Raw genomic sequence first — 15,058 nt, forward strand, 5'->3', positions numbered from 1 at the left:
AAGTTACTGAGACAGTCCAATCTTAGACAACCATATAGCATTACTGCAGGCTGAGGATTAGTGTCTTTGCTAAAATGGAATAGTTTACAGCCCAAATCATATACACTGTCTGATGTTTTGAGCATGACCGAGTTAGTCGTGTCATAAAGTGAAGGGAATGCTGAAACTATGACAGGGATTTGGGAAGATTAGTTGGCTTAGTGACCCCGACACACAGAACAAAAAGTGCAGGACAGCAGAGAGAACATTCAGCGCAGCTTAGTGGGAGATAATGATGAGGCTGATGGTGCATCTAATGCAGCTACACCCACCTTCTATACACAGCTCACAAAGTCCTGCTTTATCATTTCATTAAGATAACAGATGTGCCGCATGTGGACCTGCATAGAACTGTCCGAGCACAATGTGCCTTTCATTTCAGTATTTACTAGACTTTTCTGTCAGATCTATGTCTTGCCTTTAATCGCTTTGTCATTATTGTCATGATTAATCATCAACATGTGTGTTACTATTTTGTAAAAGCATGAAAGGCTTACTGTACAATAACATTTACATATTTCCTTTAGATGGCAGAAGTGTGAGACAACAACAAATGGATTCCACAGAGAGCGTCCTCCGTAAGTCTTTTCTCCCGCACTGGGATTTCCATGTCTAATTGGTCAAACATGGCCGACCTAGACTTTTATCACAGATGGGGATGTTCATAGTAGATTTTGATACATTCGAGCATCTTCAATGACTAAATCTAACCTTCTCTTTCTAGGCATCCAGGGGGATGACAACCTCCAGTCCATGCTGGTGGGGACGATAATGAGGAAAATCAAATCTCGTACCTGGAAGAAGCAGCGCTACTTCAAACTGCAGGATGACTTCATGACCATCTGGTACAAGTCCAAGAAGGCTGGCAACAAACACTCCACATGTAAGGACACGGGATTTCCTGACCACCTCGATATCAAGGAGTCATTCACAAAAGTTGATTAGTTTTATCTAACCATTGTCATCGTGCTCAGTTTCAGTGAGCGATTTGGAGGCAATACGAGAGGGCCACCAGTCAGAGGTGCTCCTCAGCATCGCCGATGAGTTCCCAGCTGACCGATGCTTCACGCTGGTATTCCGCGGGCGCAGGGGCAACCTGGACCTGGTGGCTGAGTCCTCAGAGGAAGCACAGTCCTGGGTCAGAGGCATGAGGAAGCTGATTGAGAACCTTGAGAACATGGGGGAGCGGGAGAAACTTGACCAGTATCTTTCACTCTGTGATTTCAATCAAATGTCATTCAAAGTGTTAGCTACACTGTTATCCAGTGTAGATAGTTATGTACTGATAAAACTAGTAACGACAATGTACTGTACTGTAATACTTTTAATATTTACACTGCGGAGTGTCCCTGAACAGTCCTCTTGTCAGTCCTTATTGAGGATCTCCCTACCACTGTTGAATGTGACACTTTCCTTAAGTGGTGTGCCCAGATGGATTGGTGACTGGTTCAAGAAGGCAGACAAGAACAACGATGGCAGGATGAACTTCAAGGAAGTGCAAGATTTACTGAAGATGATGAATGTGGACATGAACGAGCAGCATGCTCATCGTCTCTTCACAGTAAGAGCTTTGAGCTGAAAACTATGGACATAATGTGATTTAAGTATTCGACAAAGAGTGTTTGTTAGGTCCGTAAGGCCTCCTGGCTTTTGTTGCATCCATCCATAGTGTTTCTCTGTTCTCTCAGACGGCCGATAAGTCCCAGACGGGGACACTGGAGGATGACGAGTTTGTGCTTTTCTACAAGATGTTGACCCAGCGAGACGATGTGCTGAGGGTTTTCCAGGAGTTCTCCTTTGATGGCCAGAAGTTATCCAAAAGAGACTTGGAGGACTTTCTGAGAGATGAGCAGCTGGAAGGGGGCGACATCCAGCTGCACGCCAAGCAGCTCATTGAGCGCTACGAGCCCTCTGACACAGGTGCAGTTCTTGTACTTGCTGCCATGTTGGACAGGTCTTCCTTGAAAAAGAGATCGATGATCTCAATGGGACCACCTGGTTAAATAAAGGTTTAATATTAAAAATAAAGTTTGCACCCTAGATGATATGAGACCATAGATAATGGAGGTTATTGTGAAGTCCTACCCTGTGTGGCTAGGTATTGGTTTACACTCTTTGGAGCCATCTTTATATCTAAGTTTCTGTGTTTCCAGCCAAGCTGCTGAATGCCATGACGTTTGACGGTTTCTTGATGTACCTCGGCTCAGTTGAGGGCTCCATCTTCAACCCACAGTGGCTGGGCATCTTCCAGGACATGAGCCAGCCGCTGTGCCATTACTTCATCTCCTCCTCGCACAACACCTACCTGATGGAGGACCAGCTCCGAGGGCAGAGCAGTGTGGAGGGATACATCAGGTAGTACTGAGTTCACTGAGATCAGGCTGCTAGAAATGTCTCTGCAAATGACCAAAGCAAATGCCCGATAACACCAATATTTGGTTTTGTTTGCTGCTCAGGGCTCTGAGTCGTGGCTGTCGGTGTGTGGAGGTGGACTGCTGGGATGGTGCCAACGGAGAGCCCATCGTCTATCATGGACACACGTTTACCTCCAAGATACTCTTCAAGGATGTGGTCACCGCAGTTGGCAACTATGCCTTCAAGGTAGCATCAGCTGTTTTTCGCCACAATATAAATGAATTCATCTTTAAACGAATCTCAATTGCACCATTTTCTACCTCACAGTTTGAATGGAGGGATAAACACATTGCTCCAAATGATTCTTTTTAAGTTTCACAGTTTATAACCCCCTGGAATTGCAATTGTTTTATGCTTTCATTGTCAAGATAAGCTGTATCAACAAATCGCTCAGCTTCTCATTGTACTTTAATGAGAGTGAAAACAATGATACCATCATCTGAAAGCCCTATAAAGTCAGCTAGCCAGGGATCTGCCACACAGTGCCAGCATCGTGCTGCCAGGGTTACATGCACGACAGAACCTGTTGTGTATGAGCACCCGTCCACAGCTGAATATTTTGACCCCTTGTCCATCCATCTGCTGTCTTTCTCCCACCAAGTCATAACCCACAGGTGTATGGCTGCGGGCGTATTAGCTTTCCCCCTTGATAATGCTCTCCAGTGTTCAATTACAAACTCACAGCCTCCACCTCTCCGCCACCCAGGCATCGGAATATCCAGTCATCCTGTCAATCGAGAACCACTGCGGTGTTGAGCAACAGAGAGTCATGGCCCAACACCTCAACCACATCCTCGGGGACAAGCTGCTGAAAAGCACACTAGACGGCAAGGCCCCCAGCATGCTGCCGTCTCCTGAGGTGAGCAGTGCAGTGTCTTATCAACCCACTTAGTGTAAGCAAACACTCTGTCCTTTAGTAAACTTGCAGGTAGGACTTTAAAGCACTACACTGGACCATCTTAATCGATATATATTGATCTAATATCATTGATGGAAAGTGAAAACATCGATACATGTCACCGCACCGCGCTGAATGAATGCTTTCAAGCTATTTATCTCAATACCGGAGCTAATCCAAAATAGCATCCCTATGTTAATTTCAACAGTTTGACCCATTGTACTGTATTTGTGTCAAGGTGCTACTCAAATGAGTTTCCCGTTATCAAGTGTCGGTCGATGCAAAGCAGTTCCTGGATGGTTGTGTGCTGCTGTCCATTGATTTTGACCAGTGATTAAGTGACTTCAGCTACAAGATAAAGTTCATTTAGGCAGCCTGGCAGTAATTCAAAGCAGACTAGCACCAAGCAAAACATAGTGTGGTGTTAACAGTGGGTACTCCGCCTGGTAGGAGCTTGGGGCACCTTCACTTTTCCCCCTAAAGCCTGTCAGAGACCCCCCTGCCATACAATATGATGTGTCTACATGCAACACTGAATTATTCATTACCACAATACTTTCCCCCTAGGAACCACTCCCTCAAAAAGACCATTAGCCATTTTGTAACTATTATCCAAGCATTATTTTTGAATTATCTGAAAAGTAGACTGGACGTGAGTGTTGACCGCAGGGTTTATTTGAACTTCCTGTCAGGATCTGAAGGGGAAGATCCTGCTGAAGGCGAAGAAAATCGGTGGTCTGGAGGAGAGCTTCAACGAGATGGCGGAAGACTCTCAGACTGGAGAGCTCAGTGATGAAGACGAGGTGGCTGACATTGAAGAAGAGAACCAGCACAGAGAGAGTGTCCGTCGCTCGGTTAAGGTATGTCAAAAATATTGGGGATTTATCAGCTTCATACAATTTAGCCTATCGGGACAAAAGCCGAGCCATTCGTTTTTAGAAATCTGGTCGCCCAGCGAAAAGGATAGCATAAACTCCTGTCGTCCCTCATGAAAAATAGAGGAGGTTAAGGTCAGGGAGCAGACATTGGGTGTTGGATAAGCTGATCTGTTTACACTGTGATGGCAGAGGAAGACAGAGGCAGGCAAGACAGGAAAGAAAGAGCTTCAACACTGTCAACAACTCGTGACGCTGGTGTCTTTTACCCAAGCCATGTAAATCTGAACTTAATCAAAATCACTTAAACCAAATGATATAAACATCTTCCAGCGATGTCGAGACATATATCCGTTCAGTTTCATATGGAGTAGTTTGTGACTCCATGACAGTATAGGTGTAAAGGGGATCAATGAGAAAAAGGACAGGAGTGCCATGCCAGTCTGTCCCTAACTAGGTGAAGGTTGTACAGTCTCCTCTAAAGCGGGATATTTGATACTCTGAATGGCAGTTATCGCAGTCAGTAATCACCTGTGTTGGTAAATGCTGAGGTATAGAGTCTCTAAGTAGGGATAGAATGTAAATCCAACTTTGATTGGGAGATTTAAATTAAAGAGTTCCTAGAATACTTTTAATCAATTACATTTTAGTCAACTTGGGTCAATCATATGTCAGATATATGGGTTACAAGTGTCACTTCCTGTTGCTATTGACTCAGGATGGCATCTTATCGGCATCCATAGTGGTCATTTAGTGTTTGCTCCATTGGAATGTCACATTGAAGCAATCTGGATGAGGTCCGTGCTATGGGACAGGTCTTTGTCCCTAAGTGTGTAAGGCTTTACAATGTTTATTATTTATTATTATTTATAATGTTAAATGCCTAGATATCATTAGCAAACTAATTGGCCAAAGGAATCATGGGGCACTTAAAGTCATGTTTATTTATTAGCATCTGAGAAGCATGAAACGCCACACTGGGACTCCTGTCAGCACCGTCACCAGAGGTGAGGCCCGGGGCGACTTTGGTCCCTGTTGCTGGTGTAGGTGTCTGCAGGGAGGCTGTCTGGTGCACGGGTGAAGGTGGAGCGGTGACGCTGTGAAGCCTGGGCTAAACCTGCAGGATCAGTTTTCATGTGGAAGCAGGCAGGCATGCAGGCAGGGGTGCTCTCACTGTCAGGGTGCGGTTTGGGTCCACTGCCCCTCTGATCAGTCATGGAAGCTCCCCTGGCAGCACACCTGCTTTAGCTCTGGCAGCGTGGGCGAGTATCACTTGCACAATTCAACAGGGGGTTGTCACAAGGTTTCGATGAGCTTCCATCCATGACAGGGCGCATCTCAAGGGTTGACCCTAGTATTACATGGTTGTGAGTAAATTGACCTCGATGTGACTCTAATATGTAAATGACGAGGATGCCTTTTGGATCATTGGGTTCGGGGTTCGTCCTAGGCAGCAGAACTAGAGAAGCTTCTTGGAGCTTTCATTATTTCTTTATTTTCTGTCTTCTTATCTTCATAGAAGTCGAAGCAGCGTCTCTCCAAGGAGCTGTCAGACTGTGTGGTTTACTGCAAAAGTGTCCACTTCAGTAACTTCAAACACTCCCTCATCCACTCCAAGTTCTACGAGGTGGCCTCCTTCACTGAGTCCAAGGCCCGGAAACACCTGAGAGAGGCTGGTGAGTCAGGCCTATTTCCGCTTTACACCTTGGAATGTAGGCCTATGATGTATACTGTATTTAGAAATAGATTTTTGATGTTTGTAATCTTCTGATATCTCCATTTTAGGGGCGGATTTTGTGCACCATAACTCACGGCAGCAGACCAGGGTTTATCCCAGCGGCTTCAGAACGGACTCCTCCAATTTCAACCCTCAGGAAATGTGGAATGTTGGGTGCCAAATTGGTGAATACAACTGAAAAATGGTTGACCCATAAAGCCCCCTTTCTTAACTTAAATGGGGAAACTAGAAAAGTTAATGTATTTTCCTTTTCATACAGTTGCGTTGAACTTCCAGACTGCCGGGGAAGGGATGGATTTGAATGACGGACTGTTTCGTCAGAATAACAGCTGCGGCTACGTCCTGAAGCCCAGATTCATGAGAGAGGCAGAGAAATTTGACCCTGAGACACCTCACGAACGGGAAGGCTACCAGCCTGTCGTCCTAACCATACAGGTACACAACATCGGGAAAGAAAGAAAGGTGTTTCCCTGCAGTTTTCCAATCGTTGCTTTATATAAGTCATTGTATGGATGTGTTTAAGGTGATCAGTGGTCAGCAGCTGCCCAAAGTCAACATAAAGGAGGGTTCCATCGTGGATCCTCTGGTCAGAGTGGAGATCCACGGTGTTCCCATGGACCAGGCCAAGCAGGAGACCAGATACATCGATAACAACGGTACAGGAGAGGAATGAACGGATGAATGGATGAATGGAGAGGATGTATAACTTTAAAATGCTGTGGGTGCTGACATGGAAGGGATTTCTCCTTTTCTGCAGGGTTTAATCCTGTGTGGTATGACACTCTGGGCTTCACCATCCACACTCCTGAGCTGGCCATGGTGCGCTTTGTAGTGGAAGACTATGACAAGACAACCAGAAATGACTTTGTGGGCCAGTATACACTCCCTCTGATCTGCATGCAGCAAGGTAAGGATGCTTCTACAGCTTCTAGCAGACTTTGTACATGTACTAACAATACATTCGAATAACAATAAATCAAGAAAGCTTATTCTCTTTATCTTCTGGCTTTTCTTTGTGTTCCCAGGTTATCGTCACATTCACCTTTTGTCCAGAGATGGAACCAGTATTCCCCCCTCCTCCTTATTCGTACACGTCAGGATCACAGAACTGGAGTAAACCTTCTTCTCTTTCATAGAGCAAGGGTAATAAAATAACATATTATTTAGTTATTAGAGTCATTCCTTCCCGTATAACACACCCATAGCTCTTCAAACAGTATTTCATGTTATTATAGTTATTATTTGATGTGAATAAATACTACGCCAAATATTTAGTGGTTCTTCTGCAGCAGATGTATATATGTTTTTCTGCTTCATTCACTATACTTTGTGTCACTTTTTCCTGTGATTCACTTGGAATTTGCTAATCATGCTTGATGTCTGTAGCACAAAGATTTGCTGTGTTATAGAGAAGAATGTGCCACCAATATGTTAAGATCAGGATTTATATTTCCTCTCAGTATTTTCTCTTACGAACAGCACTTCTGTGTGACCTCACAGTCTCATGCAAAGCTTGAAATGCAATTGTCTTCCAAACAGTTAGAGAAAAATAAGACATTTGAATTCTTAATCCTATAAAAAAAATGGAGGTCCAAATGGTCAAATCTATAGATTTAGACACGCTATATTAGGAAACAAATAAGCAAAGATTGAACAAAACCACCTTCTCCAACTATAGGAGGGACAAAGAATATCTTATAGGCTGATACTAAAATATATATATTAAATAGATGTCTCTGAAAAAGCACATACAAATATTTTGAGCAAACATCAAGTAACCTCTTTGGATTATTAGGTATTTAAATATGCAATATAGCGGGCATTATTTGAAAAATCTAGTATAGTACCTTAAATGTACCCTCATGTATCTCTTATAAACATCATTATAACATCATTATACATCTCGAGCTGCAGTGAAAGGCTGAATCTGAATGTACTTATGCGTAGTCTTGTGTAATCTGATGTTATCTTTGTAGCATGTATATATATGTATCTATACTTCCCATTTGTGTAAATGTGTTTTTGATATGTCTATTTTTGTATACATGGAAACATTCATATGCTCTGTACAGAATAGCACATGGAAGTGTTTATTTGCTTGTTTTGTTTTTATTATAAAAGACGTCATATTGATTTGTCACTGCCTGCAAATAAATATGATTTTCATTTAATAATGTAACAATTGTATCCTTTATATATTAAAGTTACTGCCAGTAGGACAGCAAAACCATATAGCAATTAAAAGCATGCGGAACTTTCGCTCTGCATCGTTTTCCGTCGACTGACTAAACCGGAACACCAGTTACGTTTGTCATGTCAACAATGAAGTTACCGTGAGAATAAACACAAATTTCCGGATTTGACTTTCAGAATAAAACTTATTCAGACAATAATGCCTTATGAACGTATGTACAGGTGTTTTAAATACAAAACCCAATAACAACACTAAATTGGTAGTATATTTTAAAAGTAAATTGCAAAGTACTTTTCTCACAAATGTAATATTACTCAGAATAACATGTGCATTTTTAATATGATTTGAAATGAATGCACTTCCGGTAGTAGTGTCACTAACTTGACGACGTCACACGCTGTCGACACGGGGAGCTGCATCACAGTGTATTGTGTGTACAGCTGAGATTAATGTAAAGTTCTCCAGGTTTACATATATATTAAAATGGTGGGGAAAATCAAACATGTCCGGCAGAAGCTCCACCAGGAGGCCGTAAAGCTGCATCCACAGTCCGTGTTATCACCGCCGAGTCTGGCGGTAGAGAGACCCGCTGCTGCTGCTGCGGAGCCACACAAAACAAGTACTACACTGCTGGGGAATAACAAGAACAACGCCAGACAGGTCTGTTGTGAGAACTACTCGACAAATACGTAAAATAATACATGTAGTCAACATGTTTTAGCCCAGCAAATAATAGTAAAACCGTGAGAAAAACACGTCTTTGTTATGAATGGATTTATTGGTTCCATTATCGGACAATTATGTTAATAGGTTAGCTTTATTTTTAAATGCTCTTCTTTTTAAAGCAATTAAGGTAAATCAAATGTAATTCAAAAACAAAAAAAAGATGTAATGAAAACAACAGACCCCTATGTAAGGATTTGAATAGCACTATGATGCCGAGATGACACATTCAATGACTCAGAATCAGAATTCCTTTATTCGTCCCACAGAGGGGACAACTACATTGTTACAACAAAAGATAAAGGCATGCACATAAAAAAAATAGCTCAGAGTGTCTTACAGAATCCTGTTAAAGTATTCAAATTGTCTAAGTAAGGAGGCAGCCAGTAATAATCATAATGATAATTATACTAATTGATTTATTTTTGTGAACTTCCACAGGCCCTGGGACAGAGCTCCTTCCCCTCTGGGATCTTCTCCAGCACTCACATATCTCCAGAGGCCCTGGTACAGACTCTGAAGCTAGAAGAAGCTCCACATGTACCACAACCAGCTCCAGCACCTGCCAAGACAGGTAAGACTTACAAAAGATAAGGAATGGATAAAAGAAAAAAGAACCTTGAGTGTGACAGGTCACCGTTACTCGCCAAGCGTAGCAGGAGTCAGATAAATCAATCTGATTGATGTGATCAAACCACATTCTGAAGATGTGCTTACACTCTCTGGCCACTAGATGGTGCATCAGGATTGTGATTGTCCCTCCCGCTTCATCAGCACCACCCAGACTCTAGAAAATATTTTTTGGGAGGCATTTTCTGTGTCACTTGGATCATCTCCTTCCAGCTCTGCAACAGAAACCTGTTTGGAGATGATCCAAAGGATGCAGAGCTGAGTCTGACGGAGGGAGGGGGGGAGGATGGAGGTGGGCGTAGTTGCTACGCACGCCGTGCTGCATGAAGCCTCAGCAGACAACGGGCCCGCTGCTATTTATAGAGCAGCAGGGTGTAAATTTAGCTCATGCATGAAATCACGGTTTAGCTGCATCAGTGGAAGACTGAGGCTGCGGCTGTCTCTCTTTATTGATGGGACCAGGTTCAATGCAGAGAATGGACTATTAGGGAGTCCTTGAATGCATCACACTGAACACAATTTGCTCACACATTATTATTAATCCATATTTCTATAACATTATAATACATTTTGCAGCCTTAGATCGTGATGTGTTGATGCCTGAACCCATTAACCAATCATTAAAACAGAGCCGACAAGCTAGCCAATCAGAGCAGACTGGGCTCTGGTTTCAGACAGAGGGTGAAAAGAGGTGCTGCAGCACAGACAGTATGAGACGCTTTTTGAACATTAAAGCACTAATTACAAATAGAAACCTGCGTATCGAAATGCGCATAACAGTGCATTCCTTAAGCATACACTTCTCTCTGAGGTGGTGTTAGAATATAAGATCAGTGTATCTGAGCCCCCTGACAAAGCGCTCGGTGTGCAGTCTTATTAGCGGTGTCGTATCACTAACGGACCCCTGAGGGAAGACCCCCTGCTCCTCTTTATTCTGAGGTCAGCTCCCTAAAGGCTCTCCTCTTCCTCTACCCTGCTTCTCAGGACCCTTTCCTTCTCCTCTCCTCCATGTTCATCATCATTCCACCTTTCAACACGCCCATGTTTCTCCTCATTTCATTTGAACACCCGTCTGTTGTTTTTCCCCTCTTTGGTTCAAGGCTGATGTTCCAATTATCCCGTAATGGAAGCAATGTTTACTACAGTGCTTATTAAATGACATTATACTCATATTAAATGCACAGAATACCATATACATTTTGAGTAAGATGCTACAGATATATATTGGTGTTTATGCATGGACTCCAGCTGTCATATTGTCAGTGTTCATCAGAGCATGAGGACATATAGGCGGACAGGAGGCTTGTGATTGGCTGAAACTCAAAAGTCATGGCATTCACGCCTCATTGGGAAGCACTCTGCAGTCATATGTCTCTGTCAAACACCAGGATGGATTATTACTGCTGCGTTAGAGCGCCAACAGCTTTTAAGTCACAGTGATATTAAATCATACATTTTTTACATCAGATTTCTTCATTTCAATTTGGATTTAATTTCATAACAGTATAGTCTTTTCTATGTTCCACGTATATATATATTTTTTTTTTTCCTGCAACTTATGGCACGTCGTATTATTATCTTTACTTTGATTTGAAATGATGTTAAGTATTTTATGTGTTTCACTGTTGGAAGAACCTGAGACCTTAGATTCGCATTGCCAAAACAACTCTGATGCTCTCCCATGTAACTGAGTTTACAAGTGTCTGAAGAATATATGATGATTCAAGACATTTCATTTGTTTTAAAGAAGTTTTTCTCCATCATCTCTCACTGCCCCACCTTCCATCTTCACAGTGTCTAAACACACCCTCTCTGCCCACCTTAGAGCTGTCAGTCCAGTATTGTGAGCAGGGTGTATGGGCAGTACAGGGGGTGGGGGGGGGGGTGGATGTGGGTTAATCACAGCTATCCATTTCATCGAACAGCGGGAAGACGATGCTCCCAGTGGGAACGGTGTGGTGGTAAAGCACCCTCACCCACTCACGGGAGATTAGATTTCTCCACCTCGACCCACATTGTAGTCAGCACTACAGATGCCTATCTTTGCCTGTTCTCTGACTGCAAACAGCTGCAGGAACACGGTGGGGGGGGCTCTCCGGAGATAGCAGGCCTGTCTGAACACACAGCTAGAGAACATTTCCTCCAAAAGTTCCTACCATAACCCGAACCATAAAAGTAGCTCATCAGAGGAACGTTCTGTATTCCTTCTTTTGGTCGAGCTGATTATTGGAGACATAGGTGAGCGTCTGTCGGCCATGTTTTTGCCCCCTGTCCCCCACCGGTCTACTTTTTCCGACAACCTTTGCCACCGTAAACTAAATCTGAAGACTCATTTGATGTCAGATTGACAGATAGCACGCATTTTTGGGGGAATAATAATGATAAAAACCGCATCAGAAACAGCAAAAGAAAGTTCAGTTAGGAAACAAAGGAAACTACCTATTACTACGCGGTGAAATAAGGCAGTTTTCTACCGATGCTAGGTGTTGAAGTCGGTCTAAATGGGATCAATAGGCCAGCGCAGAGCGTTCCCATCACACCCTGCTGCGCTCATTGAAATGACACGTGGCCTGTGAGCTGCCTCTGACCTCTGACCCCGATCGATGGATAGGAACACGGCCAGCCAACACATCACATTACTTACTTAAAGTTCCCATGTCATGGCCATTTCCACTGATCATAATTCCATTGTTGAGGTCTACTAGAATAGATTTATATTGTGCAATTTTCCAAAATCACATTGGTTTCTCAAACAGCATCTCTGTAAACTACGTGTATTCACTGAATTCCACTCTCTGCCTTTAACGGCTCGTTGTAGCTCCAATAGCTCCAGCCCCCACCCTCCCTGTGAGCACAGTGTGCTCTGATTGGTCGGGACGTTGTGAATCGTGCTGAGCTCCGTGGAGCTGTTGTTTCCTTGTTTAGCGACACAAAGCCAAACACAGCCAAACTCACCCTGAGCACACACAAAGTCACAGCCGAAGTAAAAACAATAAGTGTGGCTTGATATTGAGTAAGAAAAAGGTTGATAAACGCTGTGAGAATGGGTCTGCAGAGAGAATTTCACCGCGATCCCAACTGTCTGTTATCAGCCTGCAGCCAGGGAGGAGAGATCAGCAGAGCTGCTTGCGCTGAGTGTGTGTGTGAGGAAGTCCGTGGATTGGTCAATTTGGACCAATCAGCGGGGGCTTAACGTAACGGCTCCACGGATTGGTCCATTTGGTTCCGGGTAACGCATGACATCATGAGGCACCCGGAAGAATCAATGGACAGTGACGTATCTCCAACGAGGCGTTTTGGGGAGGTATTTTCTGTGTTAGTTTTTTACTCGCTACAGGGTGTACTTTGAGGGTTTTGACTCTGCAGACCGTTTACATGCATAAAAACCTACATGACACACAAGGGGACGGGTAATAACCAGAAAAGCATGACATGGGACCTTTAATATGGCATTCAATAAAGAGGAAAAGTAAAGCAACCAAAACAGATATTTGGTCAATAAAACCAAGATATATTTTATTAAGACGGTGGTGATTTGTATTCATTCTTTCAGAGACGTATAGGACATCATCAAATATTATAGACTGCTATTGATCAATCTGTACATATATCGAACTCCAGATTGTGTAAAGAGATCACTCAGAGAGGGGGGGGGGCGAGGAGTGGCGGCTTTATTCCTCTCACCTTTAATGTATCCTTAACTCATTTATAAATGTATTTAATTATCGGGTTTACCTGATGCAGTGGGGTTTGGTGTGACCTGTCGTGTGTGTGTGTGTTTCACAGGCCAAGAAGACAAGAAACTCAAGACAAAGAAGGAGAAGATGAAGGAGAGGAGGGATCGATGGATGAACAGTGAGTTTCTATCAGCACTAATATGAATACACACATATTTAACAATGATATTTTATTGTCAGATCAAGGATTTCATTGATGTCTACTGTTGGCCAGTTGAAGAATGACCTGATAGATGAGTGAGTTTGGGGCTTTTTGCTCCATGTTTGGGTCAGTCTGTGTTTAGATTTTAATTCCTCACCGTGCCGCCATGTCCCATAATCACCATCAGGCCGGAAACCCAACCTTTTGCTGAGCCAATCAATTCCCGAGTAACACAACACGTATCCTGTTCTGGCGTCTAATTAGGTGCTAATGGCCGCGAGGCTCGATGCCGCTGAAACCCAAGGCTGACAGTTTTCAGGAATTAGAATAAAATTAGAAAGAAATCTGACCTTTTTGTTCAGATAATGGAGGGCAGAGTCTGATCAGAGTGCGTTCTGAGAGACTGATAGCAGGGTTGAGGCTTGAAGCTCCTGATTGGAAACGGACCTTTTTAGTTTTTCTTATTTCCATGTATTGTGAATGGAGTTGTATTGTGTGGCTCAGCTTGTCCCTCCCTGCTTCCTCTCAGAGATCAGCTCCATCAAACTGGCGAAGGAGAAGCAGGCGTTGGAGGCCCGGCGGCAGGCCACGCCGGTGGTTGGGGACATGAGGCCGCTGGCCGACGCCCTGCCGGAGCTCTTTGAACTCATCGGGCCCTCCACCACGGCCCCCGCGGCGCGCCGCAAGAGCCGGAAAAACAAAGTGTAAGTGCCAAGGTCACCTCACTGGAAGGCATCCAGCGTGGTGCTCCGTAATTATCACATTTCTCCTGTCCTTGAGAAGAGAACCAGTCGCAGATACTGTCAGACGGTTAATCAACACATAGGATTTAGATTAAAGGACGCAGTGGGTGTTGAGCGCCGTGATCTCACATCCTCCATGTGGATGGTGCGGAGGTGCCCACACGACTCACAGGCTCTATTTAGTAGCTGCCCACTGATCCTAATTCTAGGATGGGTAAAATAGAGACTACATTTCATTGTAACCGGTGGCAATATGTGTGACGTTTAGAAGAATATTAAACTCTTCCATTTCCATCACTAGACGTCTTGAGTTGAAATGAGTTTCCTGTGTGTTTCCTCCAGGCCGGTGAAGAGGCCTGAGCCGACAGACTTCAGCCAGATGAAACAGTCACAGAAACGCCGATTCCTGTGAGCTCATTTCCTCATCAATATTATTCACATGACATGTACCGGCCTCTCCTCCACACAGCTGAACACGTGTGTGTGTGTCTTTTTAGGGAAACGGAGAGCAGCCGGTTCGACAGCGCGGTGAAGACGCTCTCCGCCAAGATGAACCCTCTGGCGGATATCGGGGAGCAGCTGAGGAAGAGGATGAGACAGGAGGAAGAGCAGGGGCCCAGTTAACAGCAGCTCCTCCACAGACACTCATCTACAGACGCCCCCTTTCCCTGACTGAATCATGCTCCACACAGAGGTGAAGACGAAGTGTAGTATTTGCACTTCACTCCTCCTCTTCAGTAATAAACCGTTAACTCTGAGCTTCTGTGTGTTTTCTGCTACACTTCATTTGTATTGGCTCCCAGCATCATTTACAAACGTATGCTTTGTTTCTGTCCACCCACACACTCATCACTCTGATAGTGACTATAAGATCAGAGTGACTCATCAGTAATAACCATAGCAACTGCACTGATCTATGTAAAT

At 43.9% G+C, this 15,058-nt stretch overlaps 1 protein-coding gene across 1 annotated transcript; it reads left to right on the forward strand.

Annotated features, from left to right (window-relative positions):
• Positions 1-792: 792 nt before the first annotated feature.
• LOC104961884 (1-phosphatidylinositol 4,5-bisphosphate phosphodiesterase delta-4-like) lies at positions 793-14,758 on the forward strand. Its single transcript, XM_010790242.1, has 20 exons — positions 793-922; positions 1,014-1,242; positions 1,471-1,600; positions 1,728-1,959; positions 2,193-2,394; positions 2,496-2,640; positions 3,161-3,313; positions 4,045-4,206; positions 5,750-5,903; positions 6,013-6,129; positions 6,225-6,400; positions 6,489-6,621; positions 6,723-6,872; positions 6,991-7,073; positions 9,183-9,236; positions 9,324-9,456; positions 13,299-13,367; positions 13,921-14,095; positions 14,477-14,542; positions 14,632-14,758. The coding sequence occupies exons 1-20, from the start codon at positions 793-795 to the stop codon at positions 14,756-14,758; spliced, it is 2,820 nt and encodes a 939-aa protein (XP_010788544.1).
• Positions 14,759-15,058: the final 300 nt, after the last annotated feature.

Source organism: Notothenia coriiceps, unplaced genomic scaffold (assembly GCF_000735185.1).
Source record: "Notothenia coriiceps isolate Sejong01 unplaced genomic scaffold, NC01 NC01_scaffold00033899, whole genome shotgun sequence".
In the NCBI taxonomy this organism is placed as follows: Eukaryota; Metazoa; Chordata; class Actinopteri; order Perciformes; family Nototheniidae; genus Notothenia; species Notothenia coriiceps.